At 41.0% G+C, this 20882-nt stretch overlaps 1 protein-coding gene across 1 annotated transcript in view; it reads right to left on the bottom strand.

The window, feature by feature from the left end:
• The window catches only part of phlpp2 (PH domain and leucine rich repeat protein phosphatase 2), a 28392-nt gene extending 7811 nt beyond the window's left edge, over positions 1-20581 (bottom strand). Inside the window, exons 1-13 of the mRNA XM_037247725.1 lie at positions 20190-20581; positions 17534-17814; positions 15709-15842; positions 9145-9335; positions 8706-8831; positions 6266-6420; positions 5389-5535; positions 5018-5248; positions 3725-3927; positions 3115-3175; positions 2925-3020; positions 1718-1873; positions 48-248 (exon numbers count right to left, since the gene is read on the bottom strand). Coding sequence (XP_037103620.1) covers positions 48-248; positions 1718-1873; positions 2925-3020; positions 3115-3175; positions 3725-3927; positions 5018-5248; positions 5389-5535; positions 6266-6420; positions 8706-8831; positions 9145-9335; positions 15709-15842; positions 17534-17814; positions 20190-20339 — 2132 coding nt within the window. The 5' untranslated portion in view covers positions 20340-20581. The remainder of the gene's footprint in view (positions 1-47; positions 249-1717; positions 1874-2924; positions 3021-3114; positions 3176-3724; positions 3928-5017; positions 5249-5388; positions 5536-6265; positions 6421-8705; positions 8832-9144; positions 9336-15708; positions 15843-17533; positions 17815-20189) is intronic.
• Positions 20582-20882: the final 301 nt, after the last annotated feature.

Genomic DNA, 20882 nt, shown 5'->3' with positions numbered 1-20882 from the left:
GCTAAACAACACTATAGACACCAAAAACGGGCTCAAATTGAACAAACCTGGCAGGGAAGGAGAGCATCTGGTTGTAGGCCATGTGCAGGACCCTCAGATTGTGATGTCCTACCAGCAGAGCACCGCAATTTTCATTGAGATTGTTCCTGGTCAGGTAGAGCTCCTGCAGCGTGCTGAGGCTGTCATCTGATTGACCGCTGGGAGGGATACTTTCCAGGTTATTGGCTGACGCATTTAAATGTTTTAGACTGTGAAGGGAAGGAAGAATTATTGCAGTGCTAATTAGTTTCTCTGCAACAGCTTCGACCTCCAATACAATCATCCAATACAAGTCACGGTGGTATTAATTTAACAATATGCTTATTTTTATGTTGTACTTTGCTTTGAATGATATTGAGAGGTGGTTCTAATACTAGCGTTCACGTTGAGTTCAATGGAGTTTTATCAAAAGTTGTTTTGCCCATCATGAATAAAAAATGTAATGTGAGGTTCTTGGTGTTCTCCTACAATCCTCATTAAAGGAGACATATCATGGAAATATACTTTTTAATGGTTTACATACAAATAGTTGGGTCTCTAGGGTTTCCTGCTACCCATCAAGTGTGAAATGAATTCATCAAGTAAATCTTTTGTTATTAGCCATTTTTTGGAAATAGACTGAACGCTTCTCAGTCATATTTGTGTTTCCACTCCATGTGCCTCATTGGCCATATGCATGGATGCGCACCATAATTGGCAAGCTTATGAAGTGCTGCCGCCAAGAGTGAAAATGCTTTTATTGTCACTTTTTTCTTATACTCTGGACTTTCTTTTTAAAAGGTAAGACGCCACTTACCTAGTTGTGACGCCCTAGCCCCACCCCTATTGTCTTTGTAACAGAAGCCTTCCGGTACCTTCAAACTACTATATGACGCCAATGAGTTTTTTGAGTTGCAAACACAATAGTCACCACTTTTTTTTTTTTTTTTGCACGCTGAGCAGTTCAAACAAAAAATGAAAACACTCGCAAGGCGCATGGAGAAGAAAACAGCCAAACAGACTGGCTCCATGCATCACTAGTTTCTGACAAAAAGTGTAGCAAATGACCTTTCGTAAAAAGGAGCAGTGACATCAACGCAATATATTTTGCTTTGGTGACACGTTGATATATAGAACAAAAAAAAAAACAGATTTGATAGAAAAATAATACACGCTGACTCACCGCATCGGCTCGAGCTGACCATCAGTGGCTTTTTTCACATTGAGTTTGTCATTCACTCCATCATCTTACTCACACACACATTTTACTACATACCACAAGATATACGCTATTTGCACCATACATACTATGAGGGGCCGGAATTAGTCAGCCTCCCAATGTATTGGCAGTTCTCTCCCTTATTATTGATGTAACAAGGGAAGATCCCCACTTTTTGGGTGGGAGGTTCCAAACATTCTTGTCGCTTGGATCCTGCATAGCGAATCCGCCGCCATGATTACGTCTCAGCATTTGAGACGCAAAAGTCCATTAGAGCACTAATGGGTGTTAAGTGATTTAGCTCACAGGAAACAGGCGGCTAAATCTAGCTCACGTTGCAGTTTAGTATATCCATCTAGACTGCAACGCTTCCATACACGAGAAACGGTTGTCACCTCAGACAAACCATGATGACCGAACCAAAACGATAGTACACAGACATGAAGAGATGAAAGATTTAAAAAGATTAGCAGGACTCACTTCAAGGCCTTGAAGAAGAGACTCTCCGGTAGTTCTCCTAGCTTATTGTGCTGAAGGTCCAAGACTTCCAAGGGGATGTGGTCCAGCAAGTCTGGCAATCTGTGCAAGTGATTGTTCCCCGCTAGAAGCGTCTTTAAACTCAAGCTGTTGAGTAACCTGTCACAAAGAACACATTCACGGTTTGGCATTTGTAGATGCATCCATTTGCAGAATTTGGGGGGAAACAATCCCTTGTTAGTTGGTGAAAAATTAAAAATTCACTATTTGTGGTCAGGTTGAATCATTATAAGAAGTTTGGCGACATCTTGTGGCATTTATTGACAATTTGGATTCTTTTTGACGGGTCGTCAATTACTCACGGGTTTTTGCTATTCGCAGCAGTGCATGTCGCAATTCCAGCTAATGAATGGGAAGACTAGCTTGGTTCAACACAGTTGTTTTTTCACATGCCATTGTTCAAAATTGCCAGTAGATGCCACATGATGGCAGCAAAGTACTATTTTTGTCAGAATAAAGCTCCTCATTTGGCAACATAGTTCCTTAGCAGCAAATTGTCACAAGATGGTGGCAACACACTACTCTTATCGAAACGAAGCACCTGAACTCACTACAAGATAGTGTCTTTGGATTCAAAATGGCACCAAGATGGCAGAAAAACACTACTTTTGTCTAAATAAAGCTCCTCAACTCAATTCAACATAGTTCCTTGGCACTAAAATGGCACTAAGATGGAGGCAAGGCACTACTTTAGTCTAAATGATGCTCCTGAACTCATCAGCTTACTTTGTGTTCCGCTCATTACATACAGCATCTGCCTGGCTGGTATCACAAGACAAGGGTGCCAAAATAGTTCTGTACAATGTAGTTAATTTGGTACGCAAAACATTGTGGACTTAAACTAAACTTTGCTGGATGAAGTGGTTGTCACCAGCAATCACATGCCAAGAAAATAAAAACTTTTGGATGTCCATTATTTTTCCCTTTTGTTTACTGTGTGTCATGCTTCTAGGGTGTCGCGCTATTTCCATAGTAGCTGGTGTAACTAATGCCAACACACTCAAAGATGGAACTGTGCTTGTGAATGAGGGCAGCACAAGGAAGGACGTGGATAGAGTCACTGGCTCACAGTCAGAAGTTCTGGGTGTGAATCCCTACTGGGACCTTACTATGTGGAGTTTGTATGTTCTCTCCATGATTGCACCCTAACCTGCATGGAAGCTCAGCGAGGAGATTGTGCGTGACATCCAGCATCTCCATGTTTCTGCAGTCACACACCCAGTCTGGTAGATGCTCCAGGATGTTCCTGTCTCACACAGACACACAAACACTCATTTGATAAAGTACACTTAATATAATAAATAAACAATGGGTACACATTGCTCACAGTCAGAACTCACTGTGATAGATCCAAGTATGTCAGTTGATTTGGGACTGGGTAAACGCTGACTGCGCTAAGGCCTGTGGGCAGATGGAGGCGGCAGTTAGCAGTGTCTCAGCGCTCTTCTGTCAGACATTTACTGGACACTACGGTAGGTGCACTGATGTGAGAGATCCACTATTTTTTTTTGTCATCTTATTGGATTTCAGCCTTTATGTGCTGCAATGTCCACCTAATCTGCCCTGGGCCTTCATAATCATTATTGCTGGCTGATGTAACTCTAACTGTACTATAGAAATTAATCTTACCCCCAACACTTTAGTTTTTTTTCCCAACTGACCATGCAAGGCCATCAACACACAAAGACTACTGAGCATTTGGATCTTGATACTTTTTTTCATTTAATAATCAGAATATCTGGTGAGTATGATGAATTTCATTGACACTTTCCTGTTTTTGTCATATCATTAGTTAATCTTGAATCTGGCCCAGACAATATATGGGGCACAGTTATATTGTGTTTTTAGTATAGAATTGATGCAACATGATATTACTGGTATTAAAAGACGAATTATGTCCAGTAAGTCCCCACTGAAGGTCCAGATAGGAAATGGACAATCCAGACTCACGGTTGCTGCCAGCGTGGAGCATTCGGAGCGCGAAGCCGTCGATCGTCAGCGCCCTCAATTGGTTACGCTGACAGAGGAGAGTCTCCAGGCTACAGATGGAAGTGAGGTCCAGCGAGTCTAAACAGTTGTCCCTCAGGTCCAGGTGGGTCAATTGGGTCACCGCCTCTGGACTCTCGCTTTTCACACAGCGTAGTCCATTTAGCCTACACGAGACAGCCAAAGAAAACTGGAAATGAGGACGTGCCTATATTTGATTACATTCCCTTGATCAACTACTAAAACACACACACAACCAGCATGGAGGCTTTTTGTGAGTGGTGCACCGTATGTGAAAGATCATTGCAACTATTGCGTGATGAATAAAAAGTCTTTGCCTCGATATACAGCTGTTGAATCATCGACTCACTCGACAGCACGATTTTATCTCTTGTTTTTATTCGCATTACCTCCAGTCAAGTGCGGGAAGCTCTCTTCTAAATGTCATGCAAAAAAAAATGAATAAACAACTGCCCTTTCACGACGAACGCTGCCTGCTCACTAATTCATCACAGATGCACCTTGTCCTTGCGGATACACCCGCTCATTATTTTACCCACATCCCATCGTGGCGCTCTGGTTGAGTTATCAGCAGAGGGCAGGCCACAGGTCAAGCGAGAGAAGGAAATATGGGCAAGAAGAAGAAATCAATGAGCGATGAAGGGCCATTCTTCAAAAGGCAGCACTGAGCCAACAAATACAAGTAAGTGTAGCTCTAGGAAGATCTGGGGTGTGAGGAAGGGAATAAAAAAACATGATACCCTAAACAAACTGTCATTCTATCATTAAAGCGCAATAAATCCAAACCAGAATGAAGACCTAGTGGAGCGTTAGGAATAACGATTTTTATTCAGTGAAATGAATGGAAATGCCATTAAACCATTCCATCCTGCCCTGTTTCAAAACCTACTCAGTGAGCTGCAGTAATAATCGTCAAAACGACAACACACAATGGATGAACATAGGCCTATACTTCTAAAACATGCAGGCTAGCAGCCCTTGTGGACCGCATTTGGAGCTAAGTTCAATATCATTGGGGCCGAGCTGCAGCCATGACCCATCAGATTTTGAGCTTGAGTGAAAAAATGCTTGCTTTGTATGACAGTGCTTTCATTTTGTAATATCGGCCCCTACAGTACTAGAGTGGAGCTTAATATTTTGTTAGCAAGGTAAGATTATGATGCCGTTTTTTTAAATGACCAGGTTTTGATTCGGTTTGTACTGGTCCTCGAGAGAGACAGAGCTGTTTATTCTTACCTGAGGTCAATGTGTTTCAGGTGGCTCATTCTAAGCAGAGCACACACCTCCAAACACATCACTTGGTTCCCCGCCATGGATAATTTGTCCACGGCACTCAGTCTCTCCAGCACTGGGGGGATGTGATTGAAGTCGTTGAAGGAGAGGCCGAGACTGCTGAGCTGGGACAGTCCGCCCAGCTCAGCAGGCAGAGAGCTCAAGTGGTTTCCATCCAAAGACAGCGTTTGGAGGCTACATCACAGGAATGGAACCAAAGAAAAGTAGGTCAGAAGTAAAAGTACTGCTACTAATCGAAATGTTATGTATCAAAAGTACAAACTTAACAGTAAAAAGACTACTTGTGCCAAATAGTAGCACTATGTGTGTGTCACCTTTGTAGGTTGCCGATTTGCACGGGCACGGTGTGGAGATTGTTGCAGGAAAGGCAAAGCTCTGTGAGGCTGAGGATCTCACACACACATTCAGGGAAAACACCCAGACGGTTGTGAGACAAGTTCAAGCTCTTCAACTGAGAGAACCTAAGGATCAAGTGAGCAGAATTACCTCCCAGTTCTCATTTTGTACGTGTGTTTGTCTGATTGAAAAAGGATCAAGGACTTTGTTTTTCACTCCCACTTCATGTCAGGGAAAGTGTGCATCTCTAAAAAGGTTTCCAGTGAGTGTTTCTGTACTGCACATAAGTTCCAAGAACAAAATGTGGCAATTAAAGTGTAAGGAAGCACAGCATGATGTACATTTAATAGCCTAGATGGGAGCAAACGGGGACATTTTTAGATGATTTATATATACTGATAGCCTGTTCTGAAAAACCCAATTTCCGATAAAAGACTACGTTTGAAATCTTATCGAACTGAAGAAATGAAATCTTTGTAGTCTTTATTGCAACTTCAAGCAAAATAATGATTGTTCTAATCTCTAATGTCATTTTAAGGTAGTCTGATCCCCTTCTGGTGTGTTTATGTAATTTTGTAGCTAAACTCACATCGTGTTTTTCCCCCACTATCTTGCAAATGAATATGCAATTAATATTTTTTTAATTCTCTTGCATGTATTGTTTTTTTTCATTGCTTCATCACTTTGATTTGATAAACGTGCATTACATTTGTATATTACACATATGTTACACAAAAAAGAAAGAAGTAACAACAAATCATAAATCCATTCTACTACATTGCAATGCCAATTTGAATTAGGTTCATTGTCCTCTGCTAAACCATCATGTCGACGATATTTTGGTGAAGTTCTTACCTAGGGAGGTGGAGTAGACCTCCAGGCCCCAGCAGGCTCATGAAATTGTGCCGCAGGTTGAGGTGGGTGACGTCTTGGCTGTAGAACAGATACTCAGGCACCGCCTCCAGACTGTAGCACGACAGGTCCACCAGGCTGACTGTCTGTGATACCACCTTGAAAACAAAGACAAACATTTTTGTAGCATATTTTTTTTATGTATTGTACTTTATTAATGCATCCATTAATAATATAATGTAATAAAATAAAGTAAATAATTAAACAACAGAGAAGAGTTTCACAAGTAAGCAACCCAGGAAGCTCCAGTTATATTAGTTGCTCTTCTCAGATGATAAAGAATATATGCCTGTGAGTATTCTTATATTTTTTGCCAACATGTGTGGCTACATTTGTTTTCAAATATCCATTGCTTAGGGGATGTAACTAACAAAACATTGACGCTAGTTTCGTTAACTACAGTGCTTAGCATTATGTCTTAGTATTTAGCTAGCGCATTTTTGTTTGAATATATACACATAATTCTCCTTTTTTATGATTTTGGTTTAACTGGGAATGGCAATAGCCAACCACTTGCACTTGGTCTCTTTTTTGACATAACTGTTGCTGCCTCCATTTAGAGCTCAGCAGTTATTTCTGCTCGCAACTCAAGACCCCCCTAAAAATCGGTCAAGCTTGTGCAGCTAAACCGACCTGCGTGCTGTTGTTCAATGCTGGTCTGCATGAGTCTGAGGACAACGTCCCGCATTAACCGCGAGGCTGCACCCTGAGCAGCGGGCCAGAAAATGGGCCGGCTGCTCACAGGAGCATGACATCACATATAACTTGATTTGGGAAATGACAAAGACAAAACTGCTCATCTCCCACACAAACGCTCCGACGCTCTCTCTTGAAGAGCAACTGCTTTTAAGATAGATGAGACTAATTAGGTGATATGAGAGTGGAGCAATAGATTGACTGAAGGGAGAAAGAAAGAAAACATTGCGAGTCTAAATAATTGAAGCACTGTGAGACTGGCTACACAATGCACAACAGCTTCAATGAAAGATAGCCTACTTCATACCACAGTCCCACTAGTTATGCATGGTCATATTGCATCCCAGTGGACCAAACGGGGCTATATACCCAGGTCCGACAATAATTTGCAGGCTAATGTTGCTGCATAATTCATGGTTTAATGGCTAATTTCACCATCTGATTTTGACCTGCATGCAGAAATCAGACCAATAATATTTACAGAAGATCTGTTTAGAACGTACATACAATGTAGTACATGATACAAAGTTGTTGGTAGAGTAATGCCTTGGGCTTTGCTTCCTCGATATTGTGATATAGTTTTGCTTAAATCATCAATATGACTTAATTGGTGTGGTAAATTCTACCCTTCAGAGGCTGTGGAAATATAACAATCCACTATGTTTTTTTTATTTCAAAATGTTAGTTAGCACAACAAAGTGAGCAAGTTGTTTTTACTTCTATCTTTAAGTTGTGGCTCAAAAGAAGGGCCAATCGTTCTGTAAAATATCTTTGTTGCAGGAAAGACAATCGTCACAACAGCAAAACTTACAGCTTCAGAAATGTTATCGAAGTTTGTTGCCTTGACATTTTGAGTTCAACTCACATTTCTTTCCAGGGTAGAATGCTTCCCGAGTGTGAATTTCTGCCACAATATTGAATTGCTTTATGAATAATAAAAAAAAATAGACCAGACTCAGTTCATTGCCTTATTCTTTCTTGCTTGACACTGTCATTGAGGTCAGAGGTATCTAACCTTTTCATTTCTTTAATTAGCCACCGAATGCAAGGTGGTTATTCGTCCAACCCGTTCATTAATGAGCTTATCTCCTCAGAAACAACCTTTCGTCTACGTCTATGTAAATCCAGAGGACTCTAAGACTGTACAGAAATCCATACGGACATGGCAAAGAGAAAGACAGAGTGAATCTGCAACTAATTGGATTCTTTTTTTTTTGGGGTTCTATTGGCTGTCGCCTCTCATGGCCACCATCATAAGATGCCTGCACCTCAGAGGATACGCTCACAACATCTGCTTGGCTACAAGAAAGAGCTAAAGCGCAAGAGGCATTCAGTGAGACAAAGCGAAGCCACACATGCACACTCAATACTGCACTAAAGAGCAGCTGAATGGACAGACAAATAATGGATAAGGAAAATAATGGAGGACGAGGCATTTAGTGGATTTAAAAAGTCTACACACCCCTGTTCAAATAGCAGGTTTTTGTCATACACAAAATATTCAAACTAGATCAAGGTGATTGAATTTGCACTAAATTGATGAAGTAAAATGAAGTAGATTTAAGACACCCTTTTTTCTTGCAGTTTCAAGTTGGTGGTAACTGGTAACAAACAGGAGGAAAAGTGCTTTGCATAATAATGATGTCATGACATGAATAATGTGTTATTATTTAGTTTGGCATCTTACTTTGGATGCCTGTCGATGCCATCTCTGGTATTCGGCCAACGTGTCGAAGTTGACAAAGTAAGTCTGAGCCTGCGATCCGGCCGAGCTGAACATCAGACAGTTTTGTCTCCTTTTCACCTCCTCCACCTGAACATAAACACATATCATAAAAAAGATCTACTGTCATTGCGACTTCAGAGTGACTCATTGTCAGCAACTCGTGCGTGTATATGATGCAGAGACAGACAGAAGGAGAATGGGGGAAGAGGATTTTTTTTAAGCCCAATTTGACGAAGAGCATGTGGACAATGGGCCTTGCGTTGGAGTGGCCGCTTTAGAGTGCCTCGTTGTTTCGTCAGCAACCAGCTGGGGAGGATATTCCAGCCACCAGGCATCATTCCTCAGTGTAATTACTTTAGTAAGTGCATTCAGCCAGCAATTTCTTGAACTGGGCACTCACCTTCCCGCCCACCAGGGGCAGGATGTGCATCTTGCCGGTTAGGCTGTCTTTGACGGAAGCCACGATGAGGCACGTTCCGCAGAGAATGACCTGCCGCTCGGCCCACTTGTGCAGCTGCGTCTTGCCCTTCCGGACGCTGAACACACCCTTCAATAGGGTGCGCTCCTGCTGGTCCGCATTCACGGGTCGCTCTGAGGAAAGACAGATAAAGAGAGCGAGAGAGAAAGAGAGAGAGAGAGAGCGAGAGAGTGAGAACGTACACACTGACAGGGTTAGTGCCGAACCACAAACATCTCTCTCATGCACAGGAAGCCTCGCCTTCAAATAACAGATGCTGTAATGCGCAGCAAGAGAACAAAACCACAGTAAACTCCCAACAATAAGTTACAAGCTGTCGCTTGGTCAACACATTTTATTTCTGACGTCATCGATGTGTGGGTTTTATACCAGCAGAGTTATGTTTTTTCCGCTACTGTATGGCTTTACATTGGGAAAGCTTTGGAGTTACAAGTGAGGCAAAATAACTAAGTGGGCATTTTGGTGCTACTACAATGTCCAGGAGGCTATTATATACTTAGAGCTGTATTCTAGCAGGCACTAATGACAGAAAAGATGTTACTAGTCATCAACTAGAGCGCTGAATTGTCTTACGAGAGAAGACAAAAAGTACTACTAGTAGGTCAAGAATACAGAATGACTGCTCCAACAGCTTTCCTTAATTTTCTTTGAAATGTCTTGTGCTGTGCTTCCCACTCAGAGGCTGTGATTGACTAGACAACATCAATTTTCCATTCACCTTCATTTTTCCTTGTCAAGGACGTCCAACAGCAAGGAAAGCCTGTCTTCCTTCGCCAGCAAAAGTGATTATGACTGAGCAAAAGAGCTTATGACAACAAACTGTCTGCCAGGCACATCTACGGCAGCGACTCTTCCTTCACGCCACAATAGAGTGCTCTACAATGGATGAATTGTTTTTTACAGGTTCATGTTGTTGTTTTTTGGGGGTAATGATTATAATAGCTCAAGGTCAAATTCAACACTGCTTTCAATATAATGTTTTAATGATGTGTTTGCACAGCAGAGCACTATTCAAAAATGTCACTTTGTTGGGCTGACAATTTATTTATTTTTTTTATGTAGAAGATACTTATGGATTAGTAGTAGTCAATCACTTGTGTAAAACAACCTTTTGACTTATGATCTATTATCTTTATGAGAACATATGAAAAACACCACAGGCATATATTCTTTATCATCTGCGAAAAACAAGTAGCAGTAGTAGCAGTAGTAGTAGGAGTAGTAGTAGTAGTTAGTAGTAGTTGTAGTAGTAGTCATAGTAGTAGTGGCAGTGATAGTAGAATAGTACACAGTGCTGTAACTTCTTCATTTGTGTGTGCATGATTGTGTTATACTGCCCCCGGTGGTCACACCAGAAGGAATGTTTAGCGTTATGAGCATCTTCATGGAATGGATCAAAATTATTTTATAACTATTTTATATATCTATCTATCTATACATGAAGTAGCAATAGATTGGTGCGAAGAAGAAAAAAAATCAATCCCACTACCTTCACCTCACTTCATTAGTGGGGATCAGTGGAGAGTGTGTGAACAAACAACATTACGGCACACTGCACCAACTGTTCAGCATCACACACACAGCAACAACTCTCCAGAGAGCCCTAAACTCATTTGAGTGAGAAGAAGCCTCGGCTGGACCCACTTCTCTTGCTGTCTAAGCCTTTAAAAACGGATATAGGGCCTTGTTTTAAAACAGCTTTCACCCAAATGCCATCATCTCTAATTATCCGCATATAATCTACAGTATTTGTGGTATAAATGCACTTGGATGAGCAATGACCTCCTGCTTCTCTTATTACATGCAGCATTCTTACTCTTTTGCCTTCAAAAATCAACATTACATCCTTATAGATGCTCGTTACTTTTGTGTGACATATTATTTAGGGTCATTTGTGGATGGGTGAGGTACACTACCTGAATGAATGTGAGGTGCCAAAATGAATCGATAGTAATTTGATCAGCACATTAATTGACAAGTATTTTGATTGTTGATACATCATTTTGAGCCATTTTCACCCTAACTAGTTGCATCAACTATTTACCAGCTGTGCATCACTAGTAACATCTTAGTAGTATGCCAACATTGGATTACTATTGTGCAGGAATGTCAGGCAGTAGTGGAGGGGACGTTACCAAGACAGTCTTTCTACTAGTGGAGTAAATTTTCATACTTGTGAGAACAATGTAAAATGTGTGCCTTGTTCTCATAAAAGTTGGGAAACACTGGTCATTTCTACATTTACATGTGCATTGGACACATGATATTCACACCATGCTTGCTTCTTGCATGACCCTATCAACACATCTGAAAATCATTAGTTGCCTTACACAATGTGTCCTAACCATAAAGAGCCAACTCCTCTAAAACAAGTTTTGTCCCCCGAGGTCTGCGGTGTTATTAGTTGCTATGGATATATGCTTGTTGTCCAAATCAAAGTCCAGTCCGAGCTAGTAAACCTCCACCTCCTGCTTCATGACTGCAAATAAAGTTGACTCCATGGGGCTTGAAGTGGGTTAAAAGTCAGTGGATGTTGCACAAGGCTGTTTATCAAAGCGTATGCAGCGTCGGAGGAGAGAGAGCGATGACAGACGGGGCCCGGCAGACTAATTGTCACCCTGTGCAAAACGCCCTCCCAACGACGGGGGAAGAGTGTCACCTCTGAGCGGCCTTCGCTCAGCGGAAGAGTCGTTGACATGTGACTTCACGCGGCGAGCGACGAGGCTCGGGCAAGGTTAAAATGTGATGTTCAATTATTTCGACGGGAAGTGGATGCATTAACCACATCAGGGCGGAGGGCTACAACGCCATTAAACTTGATGTTGACATCACAGGAAAACTTTTAGGGGAAGTCAAGGCAAATATTTTCTTTGCAATGATATGTTTTATGTTTAACATAACATTTTAACATTGTGCTCAATTCTGTTTCCATTTGTTTTCATTCATCCAGAGTATTGCATGCCTACCTTGACTGAAAGTGACGTTAATCTACCCTCAGGCTCGCATTGTAAACATCACAACTTTCTGGGATTTGTTTTTAGTTAAGGGCGGTCAAAATGGCAGCTCCCCTGAGATAGTCATGTATACAGTCCATCCATTCATATACTCCTAAAACCAAAAAAAACTTATATATTCATTGTTTTTAGTATAATTGTGTTGTTGCAAGCCAAAATCTGAATGCCAATCAAAACGAGCTTCAGATTCATATGAAGTGGGGGGAAAAAAAGGAGAGCCATACCCCGATATCTAAGGACTGCCTACCAAGCAATGTGGCTGAACGTGACTAAGTAGACAAGAGTTGATCCCCCAAAAAGTTACACTTGGCAACTCTTCGCGATTTAGTCCCCATGTATCAATGAGTCCCAAGAATTTGGTCCATATTTTATCCCAAAAATTGTACTTTAGCTCAATTAAGACCTTGCAAATTCATCATCACTTTGCAAAGTCTGTGCAATCACCGCAAAGAATTTTGTCTTGGTCTCGTTTCCTGGAAACCCAGCTTTCCATCTGCATGATATTTATACCATTCAAATCTTTTTTTAAATCATACAATGGATTATTTCAAGGCAACTGACAAGCACTTAGAAGTCACACTCAGAATAGCAAACGCCTTTGCTGGCACTGAAAAAGTTCGGTCACGTGCCTCCTCTTGGTTGGACTTTGTTGCTCTTTAAAAACTGGACTTAAGTTGTCTAAAAAGATAATATTACACAGAATTTTATGAGGTTTGCAAACAATCGGCGCCACGATACCCCCCGGGTGGCAGAAAACTACTGATTGACTGACTACACCCCAGCGAACTGAAAGGATGACAAAAACTTGCAGTGTTTGGGGTTGAGGTTAAACTGGTTGACTTTCACATTAATCACTATCCACTCACTTTCAACTATTGTTTCTGTATTTCTAAAGGAAAGTATGTATGTTTTTTCGAAACCAAAGAAAAACTATCACAGACACATCACATTAGGAGGAGCTGTCAAGAAATGATAGGATTCTGCTCTCGCGCTATTTCACTTTTACATTAATTTGCATTCGTCTATTCACTGTTAATTTGATACACTTCAGTATGAAGTTGAAAATGTACATCCGCCTTTTGCTTGGCAGTCTTCATTCATATTATTGTCATCCACAGCTTTTTATATGAATCTACGTATATCGCCAATCATCTTTCACACCCTCGTGATATCATTGATGGTAATTTCAGTTAGTCTATGGTGTTTTGCATAATATGTTAGCATTAATCTAGTGGATTTTGTTCGGCAAGGTTTATTGAAACTCTTTTGTTGCTTACACTAAGAATGACTGATCTGTAGGTTTTTAAGCAGCAATTTTGTTTGCCGTTTCCCATCATATGTTAGTATTAAGCCCGTGGAGTTTCTTTTGACAAATTTATACAGTTCGGGTGAGGATTTTAGTGCTTGCACTTACAATGGTCAACTCTGTTTTTTTATGTGTCAGTTTTGCAATAAACGTCAACTGAGAATGACAAATAAACCGCTTGAAACGGGTTTGTGGGCAAGAGTCTTTTTTTCCCATTTCATTTTTGTCAAAGGGAATGTCAGTGAGAGAGTGAAAACACGCGCTGAGGAATACTTTAAAATAGTTGTTTCAATAAGTTTCAATGCATTTAAAGCGTGTGGAAGGTGTAAAGTTACTTTTTGGAACTTCAAACTAAAAAACTTTCAAATGGTTTCTCTATATTGCAAATGGGCCTATCGCCCTTCCTAACTGGCGGTAGACTATAATTATGATCTGATAAGAACCAGTCCATCCATGTACAAATGGGACGGAGTAATAAGAACAACTAAGTACACTCTGGGGTGTCAGAAATATGTCAACAATGCGACTTATTAAACACTGATGCTTTGATTGGGGGCCAAATCAATAACATTACTGTATGTGCTGTGATCTCACCTCTCCCACATGACTCATTGTGGGATAGCGACGGTGGGTCTCAAATACGCCGGCCGAGCGAGAACGCAGCCCAAGAGGACCAAAATGAAATGACAGCAGCCCAGCTCCCTACAGCTGCGCGGACGGGACTGACCTACACAACCACTGGCCCACGGGTCCCCTGCCTTTGTTTTCTCTCGCAGGATTTTGATGAAGTCAGCATTAAGCCATCATTACTGTTTGTTTTCATCTCATCAGAGCAGCCCAGCAGGCGCACATGTGGGGGAGGCTCAACATGACGTTCTTTATCAAATAAGACAAAAAACAACAACCATAGGATAAGAATGTTTGTTTTAGTTTTTTAGAGATGTGAGTCGCTTAAAATTCAAGATATGAGCACTGTATGGTGGCAACTATAGGCTTCAAGGTATTTATTGCCCATCCCACTTGAATTTTTCCATTAAACAGAAAAAAATACATTTTCATCCATTTAAACAGAGATATAAAATAAGTGGTATAGAAAATGGATGGATGGTAAATACTACAATGAAGCTCGGTAGAGTACACAGACCCAACCAACGGCTGGCTGAATAATTCAAATTGCAGTTGCAAATTATGAATTTAAAAAGATACATTAACCAAAGACATATTATAGTCTATTCTGTGCATCCACAAAAAAACTGACATCAAATAGAAATTTGAGTAAATCATAATGATGACTTGTCATTGAAATGCATGGAGGCAATTGTGTACGTTGAGTCTGATACCGCAGCAATAAATTTACTGTGCATTATGTTTAAAAAAAACGATTAAGTAGCGTTACACTGACTCAGCAGCAATAGCAATTCCTGTATCTAAATTATGTGCATATATAATATAAAGAAATTATGTGCATATAAAATATAAAGAAATTCAGAAATTTAGTGTAAAAAAATAAAATAAAATAGAAAAGGAAATATTCTAGGATAAGTTAAGGCTTTTAAGAGCTCCACAAAGACTGATTTTTAAGAATAGTGATTTAATAAAAACTCTCTTCTTCACCCTTGGCGGAAGAAACTAATTTATTCTTTAAATATGTTGCAGTATACCCTAACCCTGGCAGCATCTTACTGGAATAATCAAGGAAAATAAAACTTCAAAACCTGATAAATTAAATTCAGCTACAAATGCAAAACAGGTGTGATACTGTATGTTACATGATTTGTTTGACTCCCCATTGCCAGAAACAAGGGAACGTACAGTGGTTTATAAGGGACAAAAAACAAAACATCTATAGTAATGAGGCAGCCTATAGGAGGGCTGAGTAGTGCAAATTAGGAATGATTAGGTCACTAAAGGTCAAGCACTTCGTAAGCCACACCATTAGCCACACTCACATATTTGAACAAGATCCAATAGGAGAACTGCATGAACAACAATACCTTTGTAACAATAACAATGCCAAAGCGCGCCACAAACGAGTAACTCCACTCAACCTTTGCTCGGATGGCCCCTTTCTCCCCATCAGAGGAAACCGGACCGCTATCATGAACAGACAATGAAGATGGATGATGATGACGATGATGATGATGGGCCCCGTGGGTCGGTACTCACCGCTGTAGAAGCGGATCAAGCAGCTGAGGTCTGAATTGGCAGCCTCGTGCTGCACACGCACCGGGTCGGCGTAGCCCATAACGGCCAGATAGTCGTAAAGCATCTGGAGAGGACGCTCGGTAGGCTCCAGCCTCCTGCGGCAGAACGCAAGCACAAAGCAGGATGACAACAGGAAACATAAATACAATAAACGTGCATGGAGGACTTTTGGAGCTGTTATGAAGACAGCGGGTGAGCTGAATATCTCACAGTAAGCAGCATGTTGTTGTTTCGTAGGAGAGGGAAAGGACTTTATTTTCATTGTGTTGTGCTTTTCATTAGAAATAGAACAATATTTGCACAAGTGGAAATCTGCTGAATAAAAAAAAAACATTGAACATCTGACCCACCCTGAAAAAGCCCAGCTAGGCTTGACAAAAACATACAACGGAAATGTTGCAATTTGAATATCATTTTTGGAATGAGCTGTACACTCGTGCTGACATTCTCATTCACTTCAATGACATGCAGAACTAATGTTTTTATATGTACAGATGTTTTATAATTTTAAGAGATACAAATAAACTATTGTTTAACAAATTCTATATTTTTGCAATAGAAATTACATATACAGTGGATATAAGAAAAGTCTACACACCCTTGTTGAAATGCCAGCTTTTTTGTGAAATCAAAAACTAAGACAGAGAATATTTGAAAAACTTTCCATTTATGTGACCTGGCTATAACATATTCAACTCAGGGGAAAGGCAAGTTAAAATAAAGAACTGACATAATATATAGTTGGACAAGTCTGCACACTCTCTGATAACTAGGAGGGTATGCACACTTGTGCAACAAGATTATTGCAGTTTTTATTTTCACTTGTGTCCAGTGATGCTAAATAAGTTCCGGTGAGGTGCAGCGAGAATTTGACATTTTCCCGCGGCTTTAATTACTGTACAAGAAAAGTTTTAATGGAAGTGTGATTTATTCATGTATGGCATGCATATTAAATCCAGTTGGAGATTGAGATTTGTCAGAACATTTTATAGCCCTCAAAAGTGCCACAAGGTCCTGCAGTTGCAGCCCGTACATACAAAGTGAAGATGGATGAGACTCCTGACCTCAATGTATTAGTCAGGCTGCTTTACTAGGCCACTTGTCCTAGTGTGCCTTCTCTGTCTCTTTGGGAGGAGGCGATCGAGAATTCTGGGAGTCTCCCGTTTGGAAAACGTTTTGGGCATGAGCAAGTGGGAGGAAACCGAAACCTGGCTTGGGACCGACCGGTTGGCGTTACCCGTCATTTTGGCCTACAACACACTTAGAGAAGCCCCAGAAATAGAACAATGACCAGGATGGGTGGATGTCCTCTGTTAAAGGAGACACATTGTGTGGTGTTTTTCACACTTTAAAACAGTTACCAGGTGTCTTGAGAAATGTCTCTACCATTTGCCAAGCAGTTGAGTTCATAAGACTTTTTTCATTAGGACTAAAAACTTCTTCAGTTTTTTGTATATTTTTTTATTCCCAAAAAATATACTGTTCTTCTTTTTGTAGATTTTAAAAACAGCTCTCCAGGTAGAGCACTAGGAGAGTAAATAAACAAACAAACCATCAAGTCGCAATCCCAGTACGGTATACAAGTGTAATCCAATGTCAGCAATATCCTGGTTTTAAATCTTGGAGATTTCTGTTATTAATTTTAAATGGATCAGGTCTTACTGGCAGACAGAGGCAATTTAAGTGCATCAGCGCAGGACTATAAAGTGGAGCCACTCAGCCTATCCGCCATCTTGAATGAGCCCGTAAAGAAAGAGCAACGCTGCCGAGATGAATATGTATTTACCTGAGTAGATCTCCATGCAGTTGAACAAAGAGGCCCTGTCCATCCCTCTGGGCGCACATCTCTTCCACTGTGGTGCTGGTGGAGCAGAGCACCAGCTGCAGGTCAGGCTGAAGAGCGGAGGAGGCCTGGGGTCCAGAGGCAGGTAATTGGGGGTCCACCGTGCCGCCATAGAGACACACGCAGCCTCGCTGGGTGTCGCTCCTCAGCCAGTCGCGTTCCCGGGATCCGAATCTGTTCTTTCTTGTCAAGCAGCCGCGACTCCCGACTCGCTTCATGTTGCGCTGTGGACAATCACAAACAAATGTTAAAACTCACAGAAATGATATAATTAAATACAATGTAATGAAATCACTTTGTGTCACATTTTGTGTTTTAAATTAATGGACATTGTGATCTTCCTTCTGATGGGTACTTTCTCGGGGCAGTATAATACAGACACGGATATAGATGGGAGACATTTCAGCTCCTCAATAAGCCTTAGTAGCTCTTCACTGAAGATAAAGAATCTAGTCTTGTATTATCTGTCAACATGTGCTGCTCCACCATTTGTGTTCAAATATCCATTGCCTAAAAGGCTATCACACCGCAACGTTGATGCTATTGATTAGCCCGTCTATGGCTTTGCCTATCATGTATTAGCATTAAGCCCATTTACGTGCTTGTTTTTAAACACACAAAGTGTACAGTAATTCACCTTGTTTTATGTTTGATAGTATACTTCAACGAGGAGTGGCACTAAACAGCTCGAAACAGCTTTTTAAAAAGTGCTTTTCCCTCGTAAACACTGGTAACACAGTCGCACAAAAAATACTGACATTGAACAGAAGTAAAGTTTTGCAGTTTTAACAATCCCATCACACTGGTAAATTTAAATGTCAACGTTGATAACTTATTACATAAGGCGACGTTTCCTAATTGATGAGGTGAGTTTTAATCACATAAAGCAACTATACGGGCTTGCATTCATTTCCAAGAACTTGACCTCCCTCTTATGTTAATTTAAATCACACCTCTGCTCTAAAATGTCAGCATTTGCGTATTAGAGCCGCACCATGACTTTGCACTCGTAAACACAAAAGCCAACAGACTGCTATTGGCATTTGTCAAGAGCGCACCTTGACCTCTCAGAGTCACAATATTCATGGGCATGGCTGTCAAGGTACAGGTCAGGTGATCAGTGTGCTGACCTATGCGGATGACATTTGTCCTGTTGGCACATCATCACAACACATTGGACCTCATTCACATGCGATATTGAGTAGGTCAGACAAATAATGACTTTTCATTACACTAAATGGTTTTTATCCTACCTCACTGAGAGACGTTTAATGGTAAGTTTTGTTAAATGCGTCTTGAAAGTCTATTAACATATGGCACGCCTCAAAATTTAATTTTAGGTTGCTTATTCTTGAACTAATATGGTTCCACTTAGCAAAGTCATTGGGAGGCATGGAGTGAATTTCCACAGCTATGATGATGACATTTTGCTGTGCATCTCTGGCGCCTGATGACACCAGTGCAAAGGATGCTCTTCTTAACTGTACCCTCTACATGAAATCTTGGGTGACACAAAAATCCCTACAGATTAACTAGTATAGTAGCTAGTAATAATTGTAGTTTCACAACTGCCTCAGAAAGCTGTATTAGTATTTTTTGCAATGGAAAAACACATTCATATGAGTATTGTTATATTGTCTGTCTACATGTCTTGCTCCACTATTTGTGTTCAGATATCAGATGCCGACAGGGTTAACCCATCTGCAGGATTAGGCTAAACAGACCACTAAGGTAAAGCTAAACTGAAGAAAAAAACGTGTTGACTTAACTGAATTTTATTTCATCGATTGACTACGCATCTTTTTAAAAAGTATCTGAATCCAGATAATTTTATTTTGTACAAAAACCTTTTTTCTGCGTATGCAATTCTCTTCATTGTTTGTTTCGTTTGACTTCAACTGGAATCGGCAATAAAAAGCTTGGAGCTGTTTTTACAAATTGTTCACAATCTAACAAAGTGCTGCTTGTTGTGAAATTGAGTTTACTGCCACCACACAAATATCTCCTCATATTCTTTTGCGCTTATAAAATGATGTCATTCCCTGGATGATGTCACTGCCCACAACATTAGGTACACCTCATCAACACAATAATAATAAAAAATTGTCCAAACAATAAATCCAATAAGGCTTAAATATCGATTGACACTCTTTAATACTACAGTAGGGTGATTGTTGCGTGCAGTACGCTGCATCACAATAGTCACCTTACTACTAAATCTAATTCAGTATTAATTCGAGCCCACGCAGTAGAAGATAATGCTAACTTAAAACCTTTCCGACTGTGTCCATCAAAACTGAGCATTTAATTTGTTGGCATCACAGGAAAGATGTAGAGTGGTTTGTGCGTGTCTATCCCGCCTTTAAATTAGCGTGAGATGCTTGTGCATGTCGATGCCCGCAATTCCTGCCGGGCTCGATGTAAACGTTCCGAGGATACATCATCATAATTCCCATAATCGTGGGTATAGAGATGAGAGCGCGTTACATAATGTTACGAGTATCCCATGCACTTTGCCCTGTCATGCAAGAAGACGCCTGTTAAAGCACAAGTGCAAAAGAGGGAGGGGGGGGGGGGGGTAGTTGTAAATATCACCTGCCTTTAACACTCGTATCCCGGCCGGGGCGGCGGAAGGTCCGGTGCGACAACCGTGACCTCCGACGTGGATGAGCCCGCCTCGGTGGAGCACAGTGTCCGGCTGCCTGTCGATGCAAGCCCCGCTGTTGTCAGGCTGATCCTCCATCGCCATGGGTGCTCGCGATCCACGGAGACCACTAGAGTTCGAGTGGCGTGGTGGTGACGATGATGATGGCAGGGGGCGGCTGGCAACTGATTCCCACGGGGAGGCGCACACGGAGCCGGAGCTCCATAGTCAGTGAGCCCCCTGAAGTCGACTGCTGCCAGGCTCCCTGCGGGAGGGCCTCCGCTGCCGGATCAATAAACATGACGTGGGCGGGCTCTGGCAGCTACGGCCCCCTTTCCAGGGAAATCCACAGACCTTTGAGCACACCCAAAGCCTTTGAGCATTAGTTCAAACCCATCTTGTAGCCTATGCGCTTCGTCATCAATAGCAAGAAAATTATGTTGTTTTTTCACAAGAAGTCTTAAATTTGCCCAATAAATGCAATAGTCAAATAGTCATCAATAATAAAGAAATATAGATGGATAAAAACAGTCAACATTGCATTCCATATTTTACTTGATCATCTAAAATTACTATTTACTGTCAGCTGTAATACAGTAAACAGTTTTCTACAGTATGTTGCTGTATTTAATAAAATACAGTAATAAC

Source organism: Syngnathus acus, chromosome 3, assembly GCF_901709675.1.
Source record: "Syngnathus acus chromosome 3, fSynAcu1.2, whole genome shotgun sequence".
Lineage (NCBI taxonomy): Eukaryota > Metazoa > Chordata > Actinopteri > Syngnathiformes > Syngnathidae > Syngnathus > Syngnathus acus.
Note: the sequence above shows the minus strand (reverse complement) of the source record. Positions and strands in the feature narration are given on the sequence as shown.